The sequence below is a fragment of the Miniopterus schreibersii genome (assembly GCF_964146895.1).
Source record: "Miniopterus schreibersii genome assembly, chromosome: 14".
Classification (NCBI taxonomy): Eukaryota; Metazoa; Chordata; class Mammalia; order Chiroptera; family Miniopteridae; genus Miniopterus; species Miniopterus schreibersii.
The window spans coordinates 5,502,754-5,523,993 of record NC_138114.1 but is presented as its reverse complement, the minus strand read 5'-3'; the positions used below and the strand labels follow the sequence as shown (position 1 = coordinate 5,523,993).

Genomic DNA, 21,240 nt, shown 5'->3' with positions numbered 1-21,240 from the left:
ATTAAGAAAATAATTTCATTTATAATAGCTTCCAAAAGAATGAACTACCTAGGAAAAAATTTAACCAATGAGGTGAAAGGCTTGCACACGGAAAACTACAAAACACTGCTGAAAGAAATTTAAGATCTATGTTACAGACTGCACCGTGTGTCTCCCCAACCCCAAATTCACACACTGAAGCCCTAACCCCTCATGTGGCTACATTTCAATATAGGGCCCTTATGGAGGTAATTAAAGTTAAATGAGGTCACAAGAGTGGGGCCCTAATCCAAATTAACTGGTGTCTTTGTAAAAGATACTAGAGCTTGCACACGTGTCCCCCAACCCCCCTCTATGGCACAAGCCAGTTAGAGGTCTCACCAAAAACTGCTGGTCATGGACTTCAAGCCTCCAAAACTGTGAGAAAAACAAGTATCTGTTGTTTGAGCCATCCAGTCTCTAGAATTTTGTTATGGAGCCCAAGCAGACTAACATAATCTAAGTAAATGGAAAGACGCGTGTTCATGATGAATACTAAATATAGTAAAGATGGCAAAACTACTCAATCTACAGATTCAATGAAATCCTTACTAAAATTCCAACAGCCTTTTCTGCAGAAATGGAAAAGCTGATACTCAAATTCATATAAAATCACAAGGGGCCCTGAATAGTCAAAATGATGTTGGAAAAAAAAGGAATACAGTTAAAGGACTCATACTAGCCCATTTTAAAACTTACTAAAAAGTTACAGTGATCAAAATAATGTGGTACTGGTATAAGGACAGACACACAGATCAATAGAATAGCACTAAGAATCCAGATAAAACAATATGAGGCCAATTTTCAACAAAAAGGTTGCCCAGCCAGGCATGTCTCAACAGTTGAGCATTGGCCTAGGATCCAGGAGATTGTGGTTCGACTCCCAGTCAGGGCACACGCCTGGGTTGCAGGCTCGATCCCCAGTGGGGGGCGTGCAGGAGGCAGCCGATCAATGACTCTCATCATTGATGTTTCTCTCTCTCTCTCTCCTTCTCCCTTCCTCTCTCTGAAATCAATAAAGTTATAAAAAACAAAAACAAAAAAGAACAACAAGGGGGCTGAGACCATTAAATTGGGAAACAATAGTCTCTTTAATCAAGTGCTGAAACAACTGGATGTTCACAAGCAAAAGAATGAAGTTGGACCCTTACATTCACACCATATAGAAAAATTAACTCAAAATGGGCCAAAGAAGTAAACAGAAGAGCTAAGACCATACAAATCTGAGAAGAAAACGTAAGTGTAAATCTTGATGACTTTGCATTTGACAATGAATTCTTATATGTGACACCAAAAGAACAAGAACCAAAGACAAAACAGATAAACTGAATTTCATGAAAATTAAAAACATTTGTGCAAAGGGTATCAAGAAAGGGAAAAGACAAGATATAAAACAGGAGAAAATATTTACAAATCATGTATCTGATAAGGGTCCAATATGTGAAATATATAAAGAGCTCCTACAACTCAACTAATTAAAAAATGGGCCAAGGGCCTGAAGAGGATTTCTCCCAAAAAGATAGGCACATGGACAGCAGGCACATGAAAAGATGCTCAACGTCATTAAGGAAACACAAATCAAAACCACAATGAGATACCATTTCATGTGCACTAGGATGGTTAGAACAAAAAGGTCAGTAAGCACTGGCACAGATTTAGAGAAACTGGATTCCTGGTCATAAATTACTGGCAATGTAAAATGGTGCAGTCACTGTGGAAAAAGTTTGGTGGTTCCTCAGAAAGTTAAACACAGAATTACCATATGACCCAGCAATTCTACTCCTAGGTAGATGCCTCAAAGAATTGAAAGCAGGAACTTAAATACTTGTACATGAATGTTCATAGCAGTATTATCCACAAAGCTAGAATTTAGAATTAACCCAAATGTCCATCAATGAATGAACAAACAAAATGTGGTAATTAGATAAAATATTAGTCATGAAAAAGAATGAACTACCAAGACATGCTACAACATGGATGAACTGAAAACATTATGCTAAGTTAAAGAAGCCAGGCACAAAGGTCACATAATTGTATGATTCCAAGTATATAAAATCCAGAAGAGGAAGTCCACAGACACAGAAAGCAGACTGGTACAATGCCTGGGGCTGGGGAGAGAGCGAATGAAGAGCAACAGTTTAATGGGTATGAGGTTTTCTTTTGGAGCAACAGAAACATTTTAAAATTTGATATTGGTCATAATTGCACATTTTGTGAATATACTAAATGTTATTGAATTGTACACATTAAAATGGTTAATCTTATGTTACATGAAATAAAAAGAGATTATGATGATAGTTGTTTCTACTAACCCGATGAATAATTCCAGCAGAGTGAAGGTGCTTGATTCCACACAGCATTTGATAGAGAAGGTAGGACATTCTTTCATGATCTAGTTCCATCTGAATCACTTGGCAAAGATTTGCATCCATGAGCTCCATGACTATGTAACTTCATGGGTGAAAAAAGATGACAGTTAAAGTACACAGCAACAATCTAAGAATAAGGCACTAACGTAAAATTTTAATGATCGCACTTACACATCTTGAAATTCTTCTAGGGATTTCTGTGGTGTAAAAACATTCAAAAGGCCAATTATCTGTGGGAAAAGCAGAGAGATTAAAAAATTAGAAACTTTCATAATACTTTCACTTGGGAGCTGTAAATACATGGGTTAAAAAAATCCACAAATAGTTTTAAAATTTTCAAATCTTATTTTCTAAGTCCAAGTAATCTCTTTCCTTTTGTGTATTAAAACTTTATGGCCAGGGGCTGGGGGTAGAGAGGGAACCAGAGCACAGAGGATCTTCAGGGCAGTGAAAACACTCTGTGTGATACAATAGTAGTGGATACATGTCCTTAGACATCTGTCCAAACCCACAGAATGTACACCAAGAGTGACCCCCAATGTAAACTATGGGCTTTGGGTGACATGGATGTGTCAGTGCAGGTTTACTGATTGTAGCAACTGTACTCCTCTGGTGGGGAATGCTGGTAATGCAGGAGGCTGTGTGGGTGTGGGGGCAGGAGCTACGTGGAAAATCTTTGTACCTTCCACTCAATTTTGCTGTGAGCTAAAAACTGCTTAAAAAAACAACTTCTTTAAAAAATTATAACAGAAGAGCTCCACATAATCCATTCTACTAATGCACACTCAATTATCAAGAACCTATGTTATACAATCCTCTACATCATTTGAAGGCAATCTTAAATCCCTTATGCCTGTTTATATCCAACTCAAAATCTCTGTATCATCTCAGCCTTCCCCACAGCTTTTCATAATACTGCACTTCCCAGTTTCACCAGTCCCAGCCTGCTGCATGGGTCTGTCCACAGCATGCCCTCTCTCCCACTATTCTTCAGTCATCCTCTTTTCTCTGTCTGTGCCCTTTCCCCTGGGTGATATATGATCTTTTTCTCCAAACACCTCTATGTGGGTAATTTCCAAATATGAATGAAAAGTCCTTGCTTGGCTTATGAGTCTCAGGTGTATACTGCCACTCCACAAGGCAGTCTCACGAATAGTACAAAACTGAACTAACTATCATTTGTACCCAAACTCCTGGCTTTTCCAGAGTGCCTCCTCTTTTACAACAGAAGGCTCAGCATGACTTTGTTTTACTTTTTCAATATTTACGCTGTAATAAATATTTTAAAGAATGTGATCCACTGTATTGTCAGTCTGAACGTAAACCTCTTCTTTTCATTCCTTGTGCTACTACACAGGTTGAGGATTCTAATATCATAATTCATATAATGACTTCTAACACTAGGTTTCCTAACTTGATACTTAGGCTGTACTAAATTTAAATTTCTAAAAACTCTCAATGCCTTTAAACATACTTTCCCATATGCATGTCATTTACCTACTGAACTTAGTTACCTTCAAGATAGACCTGTTCAGTAGTCTGACAACCCCCAGTCCTTGAGAGGCCTGAATATTCTATTTCGTCCCCATAGTATCTTACATGTTATTATGGCATTTAACACACTGTCATATAGTCTCATTTTCACAACAGCTCTGCCCAACTACACCAGGATCCTTATTAGGAAGAGATGTGTCTTGTTCCCTTCAGAGCCCTGGCACAGAGGAAGATACCTGGCACACATTTTAAAAATGTTTGCTGACAATTATACTTAGAGGTAAGAATGTTCTAGACATAAACTTCATTAGGGCGGAATCTACATTCCTCATCTAAGCATAAAGCTTTGCTTGATGAATGCATTCAAATATTTGTTCAGTAAATAAATTCATAAAATTTTCAGACTAGAAAGGATAAAACATATTTACAATAGGAGAAGTGACAATAAGAAACATTTAGCTGCTCTAAATGAACTCAAGTCTCTCTAACCAGTTCAGCTGCACACTTGGAGACTTGGAGAAATACAAAAACTATTCTTATTAATATCTGGGAAATCCTGGAGTAGAAGAGAGGTGTTAAAGATGAAAGGAACAGAGACAGAAAGGAGACTAGTGGATGCTAGAGCTGAGGCCTGGAGATGGGGAAATGAGAGCTAAAGGATACAGGGTTTCTTTTTGAGGTGATGAGAAAAGACACACAAGTCAGGGAATAAACTAAAAACGGCTGACTTGTTAAGATTAAACGGATGAGTAGCATGCTATATAAACTGTGTCTCAGTAAAGCTTTTACAAAAAAGACTGAAACAGCTGTCTGATTTTTCAAAAAGGAAAATAAAATAAATTATATCAATCATAAACTAGACAAACAAAAGCCAAGGACTGATTAAGTGGGTGGCATATGACTACTGTGAGAGAAGTAACAATTACGAGGAGCAGGAGCAGGTAAATTCCACTAAGAAACTATCTTCTTTTGTGAATAAAAACAATAACAAAGAACAATAGTAGTAAATCAGAGAAACGCAACCAGATACATTATATGAAGATTTCAAAAAGGATTTTTTGAAAATGTCTCTGATGATAATCTCCATGTAAATAAGATGAAGAACTGGGGAAAGCAGAATAATTTTTATTTAGACATGTAATTTTGACAGTAGACCCAAAGGCTGCTAGTGAACTAACCCAGCTATTATGAAGGCATCCTGAGCAGAACAGGGAAATGAAGCCAATAGGTGAAAAGTTAGAACAAAGAGATCAATCCCCAAAAGTCCAGGAAGAGGAACCAGATTTCATGTGTGAAATTTAATAGGGAGAAAGAGAAAGTACTATACTTATTCTCCAAACCACCCCCCCCCACAAAAAAGGTAAAGTAAAAAATGGGATATGTGATGTGTTAGCAGGCCTGCAACAAAGAATAACTTGCTTAGACAATGTAAGTCAATGGTGACTGATTTCCACGCGGGAGTATGGTGTTCACAGTGAGGAGAAAGGACATGCTCAGTCCCTCTCAGAGGACGCAACCGACAGGCAGCAATGCGTGCCAGGTGACACAGTAACGTGGTCAAAGGTAAATGGCCAAGTTGAAAAAGAAACTCAGAACCATCTACGAATAGAGTAGGAAATGCACAATCATATGAATGTACTTAATGCCACTTAAAAAATGGTTAAGATGCTAGGTTTTATGTTATGTGTATTTTACCACAATAAAGAAAAAAAGTGAGTAGGAAAAGCCAGAGATATTTAGACCAATAAAGAGATGATTTGTGCAGAACATGAAAATGTTGAAAAGGCAAGACATTATAAAAACATCCATCCATCACTGAGTAAAATAATTCCATTACCATTCTTGGTTTCCTTATATTTACTTAAAAAACAAATCCTCACCTGGGGATATGTTTTTATTGATTTAAAAAAAAGTTTCTTTTGAGAGAGAGGAAGGGGGAGAGAGAGAAACATTGACTGGCTGCCTCCAGTATACATCCAGACCAGTGACTGAACCTGCAACCTAGGTATGTGCCCTGGGTGGAAATTGAACCCACAGCCTCAGTGTCCAGATGACACTTCAACTAACTGAGCCACCTGACCAGGGCTCCTTATATTTACTTTTACATTTGTTCACTGAACAGATACGTCTGAGCACCTCCTCTGTGCCAGAACTATTCTAGGTGGCAAGGGTACTGCTTGGATGGAACTGCGCTGCCCTCACTAGAGGGTTAACCACATGCAACAAGCTTCCTATGCCCTTCATTTAGTTGATGGAGCCATCTTTCTGTGCAGTTGCCCAGGGTCAAGAGGTAGGAGTCATTGGCCATCTCTTCAATGAGAAACTAAGGCATGAACACTACCACCATTGTCACGAAACAGGCTACAAAGGGGCACAAGCAGCTCTATCCGAGTGGGGGAGGCCACCAGCAGAAGGCCACAAGCAGCATGCCTGGCTCTCACCGTTTTTGTTTTTCTAACATCTATATGAAAAATAACGAGCGATTTACAGATCTCTTTCCCTAATCAGAACCTCAGGTGTAAATATAAAGGTACTATAAAACATATAAACATTTACCACCAGTATGCCCATATTTTGCTCAGCATTCCAAGGCCACATTGCTAAGTCAGCATATAACTAATACAGTGACCAGTTATTTAGGAAGGAAAGAGCCACATCAGACTGACAACATATGACACCCAAGTTACGTCACAGGTAACAATACAAACAGGACTTTTTATCGCTAATTGTAGATTACAGGGCAAATCAATCATTTTTGTGATACTAAACTCAGCGTTTACCAAGCCTTCTAATTTTGTTCTATTCAAGCAGTTACGACAGGTGGGCAGGTACAGGGCTGGGTGAAAAGAGGGTTTCAACAGTCTCACTCTGGGAAGCATGTCTCACCTACAGGGGCTGATTCGGTTGTGCCAGTAAAGAGTTTCACAGTAAGATGTGAGAGGGAGGGGCCTGGACGCGATGTTCACAATAACAAGATGAACCCAGGCGACAGAACACTGTGTTCGAATCCTCCATGAAAGGGTTTTATTCTGAGAAGTTCCTTTATTTTAGATGCTACTGAATGCTGCTTCAAGGGACCGAGAAACCTGGCTCTATTTTGTGGAGTTCAAAACTGTCTCCACCTTCCAGCAAATACAGGTATCTTTCATTAGACTTGAAAAAAGGGCTCTGAGACTGTACAAGCTAAGCAGATGTGTGGGCTCCCTTTCTTGTTTTTAAACAAGGAAGTTAATGTAGCTGGGAATTAAAGTTAAGTAAGACTGGCTAGAACAAGACTGCCTGACACAGTTTCCCCATCACTGACTGACTTTAACCTTTATCTCTGGGTCTTTTTTTAAATGCTATTTTCCTCTCTGGGAGGTCCCCTTCCTTCAACAATCCAACTTTTACCCCATTATTTAAGAATTAGTCAGGTCCATCCTTCCCCAAAGCTTTTCCACTTCACCGAGGCTCACAGCAACCTTCCCTCAGAAATCTCAGCACTCACTTATTTTTCATCCACCATAATCTGACAATTCTAATAAACTCTGACATTAGAATTTATTCTGCTTGGTCTTTAACTCTTTATGTATTTGTTTTGTCTTCAAACTAACACTGTAAACCCCCAAATAAGGAGCCTAAATGTTAACTTCCATAACATTTCCCCTTAGTGACTAACCTAGTAACTCCATTGCACAGAGGCTTACACACAGTTAACTCTCAAAATGGGGTGAACTGTTTTGTCTGCAATCAGAAAGTACTGAGTGGATTATATTCTATAAACTCCTTTGAACAAACACCACAAAACATCTCTGGTCAGATACTTTTGGTTTAGTTCTTCATAAAAATGTCCCTTGCACAATTCTATCCCGGTTTATTTCCTCTCAACATGGAGACATCATTCTATTAAAATAATTATAAAACTATCAGTATGCTTAATGTAAGCTTTAAAAAGTATAACTTACTATTCTCAACATGAGTGAAAGTTGTATGTTTAAATACTTATAATCATTGGGAAACAGAATCTGAATGTTTTTCTAATTCCATTGAAATATTTTTTAAAGTTTCTACTAAGCTTCTTTATAATCACTGGCTATCCTCAACGTAAGGTGACCAATGTGTATTGGCATCACCTACAGAGAACACAATGAGGTCAGGAGAAATTATTTGAGTCTATATCCAGTGTTAGTAAATAAAGTTCCAGAGTCGAAGTGTAACAGGAACAATCTCAGTACTCAGGCTCTTTTCTGACATGTCAGCCTGACAGAAAACAAAAAGCAAAAGATAAGATGAAGCATAAAGTTCTTCTAAAATACCTACCTCTTTAAAAGTCCTTTTGCTAACTGAATGTCAGAAAATTACACAATATGAATTTCAGAAGCCATTTTTCTTTTAATATAATTTAATAAAGTTGAGAAAAAATTCACAATGTAGATATATAAACCTTTTATTTTACTTTAAAAAATTTATTTTACTTTTATTTTTTATTGATTTTAGAGAGAGGAAGGGAGAAAGAGAGAAACATCGACTGGTTGCCTCTCCTAGCATGTGCCCAGCCAGGTATCAAATCCACAACCTGGGTATGTACCCTGATCAAGAATCAAACCTGCCACCTTTTGGTGTACAGACCACCACTCCAACCAACTGAGCCACACCAGCCAGGATGATATATAAACCTTTTAAACAATGTTTCAACTCAGAAGAACAATTTCAAGCATCTAATATTTTTAAAGTTTTTGATATTCATGTATTCATGAACAAATCTTTATTTCATCTATACTTAAGAAACTTTCTAAAATGTTCACTTACATTTTTGTGATTAACACATTTCATAAGAACCAGCTCTCTGTAAGCCCGTTTAGCATGGGTTTGATTCTGAAATGGCCGGCTTAGCTTCTTGATTGCAACATTTCTTTCAAGAATGGCATCATAAGCTGCACTGTAATAGAAATTAAAACACAACAGAAAACTTAATCAAAAGTCTGCAAAACTGAATTTACAAAACATTCATTGAGATTTCTCACTTTCTCCAGAAATAAATGCAACTGGATCAGTTCCCAGTCTCTGATGATCAACACATTTCTTCTATACCTACTGCAGCATATTCTAAACAGTGCATAACACTGTTTCTTAAAATGCTAATGGATTCATGGACTGCGACTGTGAAGACAGAGATTCTGCTTGTTCACTGGGCTTCTCCAAGATCCACCTAAAATACAAATGGGCACTCAACGCACTCATTTTTAATGAGTATTGAAGTCCAAAAGATAGCTTAAAGCCTAAATGAACCATTCACCCTGCACCTACACCAAGGAAAGAGAACAAAGAATTCATGCAGTCATAAATTCTACTCAACATATCTGCTGAAGAATTCTAAATAAGTATATCACTTCCATCCTCTTTGGACACAAAATATATACAGAAAGAGGAAGTCCATACAGAGGTATTTATACAAAAGATTATTTTATTATAGAAAAAAAGGAAGCCTTAAAATTTGTTTTAGAGGGGGAATTAAAAATCGGTGTTTATAAAGATGAAGGTTAGATTTCAGGACATCAGAAGCTGCTTCATAATTGTTAATGAAACACCTAAAATTCTGGGAAATATTAACGTCATACTCATTACTTTTCATATCTTTCTCTCCCATGTGACACTGACCAAACGGTACCTCACACATATGACAGGTAAGAGAAACTCAAATACAATAAGGTGAAGTGGCTTAAAATTATAGAATATTACAATTGAAAGAAACTTTAAAACCACTTGGATTCACCACTGCCTGATATAAGGCCACAGGTTAGGTAATTTGCCCAGGGTAAGCCAGAAAGTTAAAAGTAAAAGACTAGAAGACTAAGACGTGAGGTCGTATCCTTCACACTGGGCCACCTAACATACTATAAAATACTATTTCTGTTTATGTGGTATTTGAAAAGTCAGCACACTACTGATTAAAATGATTCTCTCACCTAACTGGAAACTTGAGTTTGTTTTATAGCTCTCTTACCATATCAAATATATTATAGAAATACATGTATTAAGAAATTGGTACTGCAGCCCAGCTGGTGTGGCTCAGCGGTTGAGCACCGACCTATAATCCAGGAGATCAAGGTTCGATTCCTGGTCAGGGCACATGCCTGGGTTGCGGGCTCGGTCCCCGGTCAGGGGTGTGCAGGAGGCAGCCAATCAGTGATGACTCTCTCATCATTGATGTTTCTCTCTCTCTCTTTCCCTCTCCCTTCCACTCTCTGAAATCAATAAAGATATATTAAATAAATAAAGCAATTTTCTTAAAAAAAAAAATTAGTACTGCATAAATGAACACATCTGTACATTCTATATATACCATAATTATTGCCTACATACATATACAAGGAAGGACAAAAGTAGGTTTACAATTGTTCGTAGGGAAAATAATATAGTAATTAATAAATAACAGTACAAGAATAAACTCCATGTTTTGTGTACTCACAATTGTAAACCTACTTTTGCACCACCCTGTATATACATACACATACCAAAATATACATAAGTATTATAATCTTTACTTAGAAAATGCCATATTTATAGATATGTCTCTCCTAAGTTAAAAAAAAAATCAAACATTAGGGGTCATGCAAAATGATAAGAAATTTTGATTATTTCAAGTAACATAGATTTTACTTTTAACCATTAAATTCATTGTTATTTTTTATCTGCTAAATCAAAATAATATCTCAAACTCTAAAATTCAAAAGTACCTGAGTACGTTATACTATTTTATATCCAAGGAAATTAGATTTCTAACTACTAACTAGTAAATGTCCACAAGTCAGAAACACCTGGGGATTCAGAGGTCCCAATACAGACCTAAAGAATCTTACTACCTATGACTGAAGCCCAAAATAATGCCTTTAAAAAATTAAGTTCTTCAGTTGATTCTGATAGTAACACAACAGTGAGTTAAAATTTATTTAATATTTGTTTGTTTTATAGTAACCTTTTATTAAAGAAGCAAAAACTTGAAGGTATTCCTTAGGACAGGGGTTAAGATGGCTTAAATTCCCTTCCAAGGCAATTTTTTCAAAATTCTGGTACACAAATTTCAAAATACACCCACTTAAGGATAAATGAAGGTAGAGAAACATTATTATATTTTCAAACAATATTAAGTAATTTATAAAGAATACATTCCTCATGACTCTATAAATTAGATGAGAAAACAGGCTTAGAAGTATTAATTCGCCATGAGTGACACAGCTATTAAATCACAGAGCTAGAATCTGAACCAAGGGCTGCCTTTCAGCATACTTCCCATACTGACTTTACCACACTATTTTCTTTATCTTTAATTTGTAGTTGGTTAAATGTGGTTGGTTAAAATGACAACCAGCTAGCCAGAGACGCTTTATAAACCAGCTAGCTTTATAAAACGACCCAATTTTTGTAATTTTTGATATTATATATTACTTCAAGAATACAGAAGAGAATAAATGTTAGTGTTTCTGTTACATAAACTTGTTATGTGATTTTAATATTTTACTATAATTGCTCTGATTTAAAAAAATATATATTATTATTGGTAAAAGCTCCTTTAAAGCCTTCTCTGTGCTCTCAGAGGTAAGCACTATCCTGAGTTGTTTATGAATGTTTTTATACTTTTCTACATACATATGCACCCATAAATACACAGTATTGTTTGACTATTTTATTTTTAAAAATATGTCTTTATTGATTTCAGAGAGAGGGAGCGAGGGAGACAGAGATATAGAAACACAATGATGAGAGAGTCATTGATTGGCTGCCTCCTGCACACCCCCCCCCCCCCCCCCCCCCCCCCCGCTGGGGATCGAGCCCACAACCTGGGCATGTGCCCTGACCGGGAATTGAACCTCAATCTCCTGGATCCTAGGTTGATGCTCAACCTCTGATCCACACCAGCCAGGCTGCCTATTCTAAACTATATAAAAACTATCTATAATGTAAGTATATTCTGTATCTTGGTTTTAAGTTCAATGCTACATTTCTGAGATTATCCTTGTTGATACATGCAGCTCTACTTCCTTTAAAATGTACAGTATTTCACTGTGTGAATATATCACGTTTTTCGATTCTCCTAGTGAATGATTTGATGCTGTTTTATAAGTGGTGCTGCAGAGATCAGTACTGAGTATTTCTCTTCATTTACACAAGCAGATTTTCTAGAACAGGGAGAACTGCAGGTTATAAACACGTAACTTTTTCAGAGATTCTAAAATCAATCTAGTCCAAGAAGAGGTAATAAAGATATAATTGTGCTTGAGTGAGGCGTAGAGAATTTCCCCAAACACTAGTTATTGCATTAACTTAGTGATCTAAAATCAAGAGCAGGACTGACTCTCAGTTTATAAGGAATGCCTCTGATATATAAAGTCTAGGCCTTTTGTAGAAATTAGCTTATAAATCCATTAAAAAATATATGTATGTTTTGAAACACAGTTAGATGATACAGCTGACTTCATTCCCCAGTGTAAAATAAGATTTCTGAAATTCCAGTTTCATTACAGTGTGAAAGCGATGATTAAGTGCAGCTTCTTATTAAATGATTACCTGTGGGAATAGATGTACACATGGAACGAACCAGCACCCACTGATTCTCTCCTGATACAGACATTTGCCTCTACATGGCTTATAACCAAGCATTTATCCTTGAAGATGGCAAAGGCCATTAATCCATGAACAAAACAACTTACTGTGTCATAGCTTTAATTCAAATTTTATAGTTTTAATTAATTTTTTGAGGCAAATTAAATATTTACACCAAGGTATCTATATTACCAGAGGCGGCAGTAATAGCAGTTAATGATTCTTTGACTAATTTTTGGAAGTTAAAACTTACCATACTATCCCTTGAGCTCCTGAGCCTATAGGTTTTAAATTCTGATATCGTTTCAGGACTGTAAATGTAGAATCTCCAATCTCTACACTATAAAAATTGCTGTCACGCTTACTTCTGCTCATGATGGCAAGCAATTAATTTAATGGCTTCATCCAAAAATTCACCGAAAAGCTGCAAAATGGAACAGAATGTATTGTTAATAAAATGAATTTGTGCAACCTTAAAATTCAAGTTCTCACTCTGTTCACTATCAGTAACATTAATTCTAGATCATGTTAAAAGAGCTGCTTCATTAAAAAACACAATTAGAAAGGAAAAATATCACAGAGCCTGGTTAGTATCTGCTATACTTAAGGAAATGACTGGTAGTTGAAAAAACAAAACAAAACTTTTACTAGAATAAACAGGTTCTCCAATCAAGAAGTCACTGGTATTAATATGCATACATGTCTTACCTTACTGGAAAAGTGGGGAAAAAAAGCAAATTAGAGCTAGATATATTTTCAAGGTCACTCCCAGGGCTTAAAATTTGAAACCAATCCTTTTTATGTGCTTATTATAGAGTACTTAAAACCTTAATTTTTGTGAGAAGTTGACAAACATTCATTCAAAAATAATTCACAATCTCATTTAGTGTCACCTGGGAGGATGACAAACACACACCCTAGTAATCTGGTTAACATGTGTCACCCTGCTCAACACAGCAGCACAGCACTGTCACTTGTAACACAACCCCTGACTCCCATGGCAACATCCGAGTGTGACGCTTATGAAGTTGTAATGGTTGAAAGAATGGTTGAAAGAGGTAGAAAAATAAGATATGATAATATTTTAAAAATGAGAAAATATGAGAGAAGTATTTAGTATATTAGGGTATAAAACAAAACAATACTGTTTTGAACTGTTTGGGGCATCAAAAGCATGACCTAAGTTCTGGCCACAGTTCTTTCTTTACCACCTGATTAAAAGCCAAGGCAGTCTCTTTCTACCCACTTGAGTACTGGCTATTAATAAACATATTATCCATCCTTACTGGACGAAAGTGGCCTATTACAAAAGGCATGCAGCAAGATAGCTCCAACCCTACTCCCCACATACCACAATAAACCAAGAAACCAGTCAGATCTATAGAATTACTGGGGGTGTATGTGGTTATAAACAATGCTAACAAAACAAAAATAACATCCTGATAAGACTTACAAGACAAAGAACTGATTCAACAAATATGAAGTGCCTACCATATGCTAGGCACTGTGCTGTGCCCACCCTGCAAGGGCTCATGAACTGGGTTCTAACAGCTGAATTCTTAGAGAAGGGTGGAGGCCACTGGAAGTGGAGAGTGAGAGCTGGAAGAGGAAATCTAGTGAGCTATTGCCAAATCCAGATGAAAAAACAAAACTAAACAAAAAGCCCAAACAATGTAAGCTTTAACAAAGAAGATAAACTGGAAGCTAGTGAGGAGTTGGATGAATTATCTGAACAAATTAAAGAAAGACCCAGAGAAATATTTCCAAAATCAATAACTAGTCATGTAATACTCCAAAGAGGACTGTCTGCAATGGTAACTGTCATAAATTCTGCCTAAGTAGATAGAGCACAGGCTTAAAGGAAAGACTTTGGTAATGATTTAAACACTCGGCTATGCTCATAGGACTATCAAACACAGGTACTGGTCACCCAGACCAACTTCCCACCTTAATGTGAATTCCCTCCTTGCCTCTCAGAGCAGGGAAACGGGGAGGGCGAGAAGGGGGAAGGAGGCTGGAGAGAAGCACTGAATGCCAGGCCCTTCACCAAATACCCTACATATTTCTCCTGGAAACTGGGCCTGCCCCACGGCCTGGAGACAATAATGGTCTCTGGTGATCTACACATACACTCAGAGGCTGAACACAGAACTGACAGTGTATGGACTGTCTGCAGATACGACCTCTAAGCTCACATGGAAGATCTGCACTCCTCTCCTTAGGGAGAGAGAGATCGGGAGAGAAAAAGGTACTCTTGGTGCTTCACAGGAGTTTACTTACTGTTACCAAAGCAGGAACAAAAGGCTGTGTTTCAGTTTCCCAAGCTGCTGGAAATCAAAGAAAAAACTTAGCAGGTCCAGGATCATACACAGTACAGGTCTCCCTTTCTGTTAAAATAACAATGGCAAGGAAAGGCTTCTCTCCGATCTCAGAAAAGGGTGGTCTGGCAGCAGGAATGGGGTCCATGGTGCTCATACGGAAGACGGGATAGACCTGTGACAGCAGCGAGCAGTGACAGCCATCACAACTCTCCAGGAACAGTGCAGAGGCAGCAGACGGAGGGCCCAAGGTTAGGTGAGCAGCCCCAGCCACTGGTGCCCTGCTCAGAAGCCACAGCTGCCACTCCTAAAACAGGAGAGAGAGAACTCGACTCATTTAAGCTAGTTGTATAATGTTTATTGGAATAGCTGAGTCAAGCTCTATGCTAGGTACTGTAAATGCAACAGTAATCAGCATCTGGCCCCTCATGGAGCTTGCAGTTCAGACAAAAAGGGATAATTAGTTGTTTAGCAACTGCCTGATTGTGACTATGATTTAATAAGAGCAATGAAGGAAAATGGAAGCAAGCCTACACCAGTCTGGACTCAGAAAAAGATTCTTTCCCCTAATGATGCAATGTTTGAGCAAGATCTGAACACTAAATATGAGGAGAAGGGAGCTTTCTAGGCAGAAGAAACAGCACATGCAAAGGCTCTAAAAAATTCACCAGCATTAACAGTACAATGGATGAGTTTTGATAAATGTATAAATCCTGTAATCACCACCAAAATCCTGTAATCACCATCAAAATCATGATATAGAATATTTCTATTACCCAAAAAGTTCCCTGTATGGTCAGTTCCTGTCCTCTATCCCTAACCTGTCCTGGCAACCAATGAACAGCTTAGTTGTGCCTTTTCTAGATCGTCATACAAATGAAAATCGCACAGTTCATGATTTTTCTGTTTGGCTTCTTTCACTTGCTGAATGTGTTTAAGAGTCACCTATGCTGCAAACCTTTTTATTACTGAGTGGCATTCCATTGTGAGGACAGACCATTTGGACATGTGGACTATGTCCAGTTTTGTGGTTATTATAAATGCCAGTATGAACATTCACAGTTTTCCCCTTCCATTCTGGGTAAATACCTAGGGGTGGGATATCTGAGCCCTACGTTTAACTTTTTAAAAAATATATATATCTTGCCCGGCCGGGCATGGCTCAGCAGTTGAGCATTGACCTGGGATCCAGGTGATCGGGGTTCGATTCCTGGTCAGGGCACATGACCCAGTTGTGGGTTCAATCAATGACTCTCTCATCACTGATGTTTCTATCTCTCTCTCTCCCTCTCCTTTCCTCTCTCTGAAATCAATAAAGATATATTTAAAATAATAATAATAAAAAAATATATCTTTATTGATTTCAGAGAGAGGAAGGGAGAGGGAGAGAGATAGAAACATCAATGATAAGAGAGTCACTGATCGACTGCCTCCCACACACCCCTGACTGGGGATCGAGCCGGCAACCCGGGCATGTGCCTGACTGGGAGTCGAACCCCAATCTCCTGGATAATAGGTTGATGCTCAACCGCTAAGGCACGCCCGGCTGGGCCCTATGTTTAACTTTATAAGAAACTGTCAAACTGTCCTCTAAAGTGGCCACACCAGTTTTCAATCCTACAAGTAATGTATGAGAGCTCCAGCTGCTCCACATTCCTGAACTGCCACTTAATTTTATCTACACTAGTGGTGTACATCACTGTGGTTTACATCTGCTACTAACTAATAATGCTGAGCATCTTTTGTGGGCTGATATGCTACTAATTAACTATTTCTCTTGCCTATATTGTCTTCTTGTTATTCAATTATAATATTTATATATCCTGGATATACATCTTTTATCAGGTGTTTTGCGAGTATTTTCTTCCGTTCTGTGTGGTTTGCCTTTCCTTTTTCTTAACAGTACATTTTAAACTTTTTACTCTGAAGTGATTTTACTCAAGTACAGGCTACAGAAATAGTCCAGACTTCCTGGGTATTCTTCGCCCAGTGACAGCATTTGACATAACGATAGTACCATTATCAAAATGAGAAAGTCGGCACTGGTACACTACTATAAGCAAACTTTATTCAGATTTTATGAGTTCTTACATGCGCTGATTTTGTGTGCGTGGTTCTGTGTAAATTTATCACATATACGTATTAATGGAACCTCCACCAGAGTTAGGACACAGAACAGTTTCATCATCCCAAAGAGACCTTCATGCTACCTCTCTATACAATCATACACTCCTGCCAACCCTACCCTTGGCAATTAGGTTTTCATCACTGTAATCTTTTTCGATTAAAAATTTTATACAAACGGAATCACATAATATGTAATCTTTTCAGACTGTCTTTTTCACTCAGCATAATGTCCAAAATCCTCCAGATTGGTGGTATGTCAAGAGTTTGTTCTTTTTCTTACTGAATGCTATTCTGTTTGCATGAATGGAGTTTGCTTTTCATTCACCTGTTGTTTTGGCCATTACGCATAAAGCTGTTTACTATGAACCTGTCTATAGATTTTTGTGTGAAAATAAGCTTTCATTTCTTTAGGGTAAATATCCAGGATGTGGCAACTGAACGCTTAACGTCATAAGAAACTGGCAAACTCCTTCCTACAGTGGCTGTCGTCACTTTGCATCCTCACCAGAAATGTATGAAAGATCAAGTTCCTCTATGTCCAATCAATACGTACTCAAGACAGTATTGTTTATCTGAGCCATTCTAGTAGGTGTGTAGTATCTCATCAGAACTTTAAATTTTTTTTATTTCTCTAATGGATATAAACATCTTTTTATGTACTTTTGCCATCTGTATATGTATATTCTTTGGTGAAATGTCTGTTCAAGTTTTTTGTCCATTTTCTAACTGGGTTGTTTAATTTACTATTGTTAAGTTCAGAGAGACTTTTATATGTTCTGGATACATGTCCTTTGTCAGACACATAATTTGCAAGTAATGGGTGACCCCTTAAACAGCAGGGGTTTGAACTGCGCAGGTTCACTTACATGAAAATAAGCTTTCATGGATTTTTTTCAATACCTATACTATTTTGGGTCTGTGGTTAGATGGTTATAGACACCAAAAACCAACTAAGTTTTGGGGCAGTCAAAAGTTATATGCTCCAGCCCTGGCCAGGTGGCTTGGCTGGAGTGTCGTCCCGTACACCAAAAGGTTGCACATTGAAACCCAGTCGGGGAGCATACATTCGGAAGGCAACTGACCGATGTTTCTCTCTCTCTCTTTCCCCTTCCTCTCTCTAAAATCAATAAAACACATCCTCAGGTGAGGATTAAAAAAAAAAGTTATATGCTCCCAACCCCCATGCTGTTCAAGGGTCAACTGTATTTTCTCCCTGTTGGTGGTTTCTCTTTTTAAAAAATTTTTTTCGGGAAGGGGGAAAAGCGGAGAAAATGGGGGGCATTTGTAATACTTTCAACAATAAAATAAATTAAAAAATGTTTTTTCCAATCACAGTTGAAATTCAATATTATTTTATATTAGTTTCTGATATATACCGTTATGGTTAGATATTTATATAACTTACAAAGTGATCCCACCAATATGTCTAGGACCCACCTGGCACCATACATTACATTATTACTGACTATATTCCCTATGTTGAACTTTATTTACATTCCTGTAACTAATACCTGGCACCATTTCACCCAGTCCCCCAACACTCCTCCTATCTGGAAACCATTGGTTTGTAATTGGTATCTATGAGTCTGTTTCTATTTTGTTATTTTGTTCTCTAGATTCACCATGTAAGTGAAATCATATAGTATTTGTCTTTCTCTGGCTTATTTCACTTGGCATAATATCCTCTAGGTCCATCCATGCTATCATAAATGGTAAGATTTTATTCTTTTTTATGGCTGAGTAATATTCCACTGTATATATGCACCACATCTTTATCCAACTGTCTATTGATGGACACTTGGGTTGCTTCCATATCTTGGCTATAGTAAATAATGCTACAGTGAACATAAGGGTGCATCTATCTTTTTGAATAACTGTTTGGGATTTTTACAGAAATATACCCAGAAGTGGAACTGATGACTCATAAGGTAGTTCTATTTTAAATTTTTTGAGGAACCTCCATACTGTTTTCCATAGTGGCAGCACCAATTTTCAGTCCCACTAATAATGCATTAGGGTTCCCTTTTCTCCACACCAACACCTATGGTTTGTTGATTTATTGATGACAGCCATCCTGAGGTGTAAGGTAATATCTCATTGTAAATCTAATTTCCTTTTCTCTGATTAGTGACATTGAACATCTTTTCATATGTCTACTGGCCATCTATATGTCCTCTTTGGAGGATTGTCCATTTTTTAATTGGGATTGTTTTTCTAACATTAAGTTGTATAAGTCATTTATACATTTTGTATATTAACCCCTATTGAGTGTATCCTTGACAAAAATCTTTTCCCAATGGGTAGGTTGTCTTTTCATTTTGTTGATGGTTTCCTTTGCTGTGCAAAAACCTTATAGAGTATGATGTAGTCTGATTTGTTTACTTATTTTTTTATTTCTCTTGCCCAAGAGATATATCAGAAAAAATATTACTGGCTGAAACCACACCCACCCACCAGCACAGGCCCCTCGCCTTCACTGCTCCTCTGCCTTCGCCAGTCTACACTGCCTCCAGCTTGCCACAGATGACGGTATGCTGAGCTTGTGGTCGACAATGGCTTCAGCATGTGAAAGGCCCTGCAGGTGATGATGCTCCCAGGGCCATCTTCCCTTCAGTTGTGGGGCACCTCCAGCATCAAGGAGTGATGGTGGACATGGGTCAGAAGGACTCCTACATGGGTGATGAGGCCCAGAGCAAGTAGGGCATCCTGGTTCTGAAGTATCCCATAAAGCATGGCATCATCACCAACTGGGATGATATGAAGATGAACAGGCATCGCACCTTATACAATCAGTTGGGTGTGGCCCCTGAGGAATATCCTGTCCTGCTCACCAAGGCCACTCTGAGCTCCAAGGCCAACCGTGAGAAGATGACCCAGATCATGTTCGAGAACTTCAACACCCCAGCCATGTACATGGCCATCTAGGTTGTACTGTTCCCGTATGCCTCTGGCCATACCATTAGCACTGTGATGGACTCCAATGATGGGGTCACCCACACTGTGCCCATCTATGAGGGGTACACCCTCCCCAATGCCATCCTGCATCTGGACCTGGCTGGTTGCGACCTGATGTACTACTTCATGAAGATCCTCGCAGAGCTTCACCACCACAGCTGAACAGGAAATTGTGTGTCACTTCAAGAAGAAGCTGTGCTATGTTGCCCTGGACTTAGAGCAGATGGCCGCTGCAGGCTCCAGCTCCTCCTTGGAATAGGAGCTACAAGATGCCCAACAGTCAGGTCATCACCACTAGCAACAAGCAGCAGGCCCTCTTCCAGCCTGCCTTCTTGCGCACAGAGTCCTGTGGAATTCATGAAACTACCTTCAACTCCATCATGAAGTGTGACATCAACATCTGTAGGGACCTCTATACCAACACTGTGCTGTCTAGTGGGACCACCATGTACTCAGACATCAAACACAGGATGCAGACCACCACCCTGGCTCCCAGCACAATGAAGATCAAGATCATTGCACCCCTCTGACCACAAGTACTCTGTGTGGATCCGCAGCTCCATCCTGACCTTGCTGTCCACCTTCCAGTAGCAAGCAGGAGTATGACGAGTCTGGCCCCTCCATCATCCACTGCAAATGCTTCTCAGTGGACTGTTACTCAGTTGGTTAACATCCTTTCTTAACAAAACCTAACTTGCCCAGAAAATGAGATATTTCTATGGCTTTATTTGTTCATTTGTTTTTTTGTGTACTTGACTCAGGATTTAAAAACTGGAATGGTGAAGGTGACAGCAGTCTACTGGAGTAAGCATCCCTAAAGTTCTACAATGTGGCTGAGGACTCTGATTATACATTGTTTTTTTTAAAAATAGTCATTCCAAATATCATGAGATGCATTGTTATATGAGGTCTGTTCCCTGCCCCAAAGCCGCCCACTTCTCCCTAAGAAGGGAGAGTCCTCGCCCAAGTCCACACAGGGGAGGGTGAGAGCATTGCTTTTGTGTAAATTATGTAATCCAAATTTTTAAATCTCTGCCTTAATAGTTGTTCTTTTTGTTTTATTTTGAATGGTCAGCCATCATGGCTCCCCATTTTATCCCTAACTTGAGAAGTATGAAGGCTTTTGGTCCCCTTGGGAGTGGGTTGAGGTATGGAAGCAGCAAAGCCAGGGCTTACTTGTACACTGACTTGAGACCAGTTCAATAAAATGCATGCCTTAAACAAACATTACAAGAGCAATGTCAGAATTAATGCCTGTTTTCTTCTAGGAGTTTTATAGTTTCTGGTCTTACATTCAAGTCTTTAATCCACTCTGAGATTATTTCTGTATATGGTGTAAGAAGGTGGTCTAGTTTCATTTTGGGGGGCATGTGTCTATC

At 38.4% G+C, this 21,240-nt stretch overlaps 1 protein-coding gene and 1 pseudogene across 5 annotated transcripts in view; one reads left to right on the top strand and one right to left on the bottom strand.

The window, feature by feature from the left end:
- Window positions 1–21,240, bottom strand: part of MAPK8 (mitogen-activated protein kinase 8) — a 120,442-nt gene that overhangs the window by 32,043 nt on the left and 67,159 nt on the right. For all 4 annotated transcript variants that reach the window (XM_081158699.1, XM_081158697.1, XM_081158698.1 and 1 more), the window contains exons 2-5: window positions 12,715–12,885; window positions 8,670–8,799; window positions 2,559–2,617; window positions 2,331–2,469 (exon numbers count right to left, since the gene is read on the bottom strand). In XM_081158699.1, coding sequence (XP_081014825.1) covers window positions 2,331–2,469; window positions 2,559–2,617; window positions 8,670–8,799; window positions 12,715–12,836 — 450 coding nt within the window. In that variant the 5' untranslated portion in view covers window positions 12,837–12,885. The remainder of the gene's footprint in view (window positions 1–2,330; window positions 2,470–2,558; window positions 2,618–8,669; window positions 8,800–12,714; window positions 12,886–21,240) is intronic.
- LOC308567245 (actin, cytoplasmic 1 pseudogene) lies at window positions 19,203–20,531 on the top strand (annotated as a pseudogene). The gene is made up of 2 exons: window positions 19,203–19,206; window positions 19,430–20,531. The product of its transcript is annotated as an actin, cytoplasmic 1 pseudogene (transcript).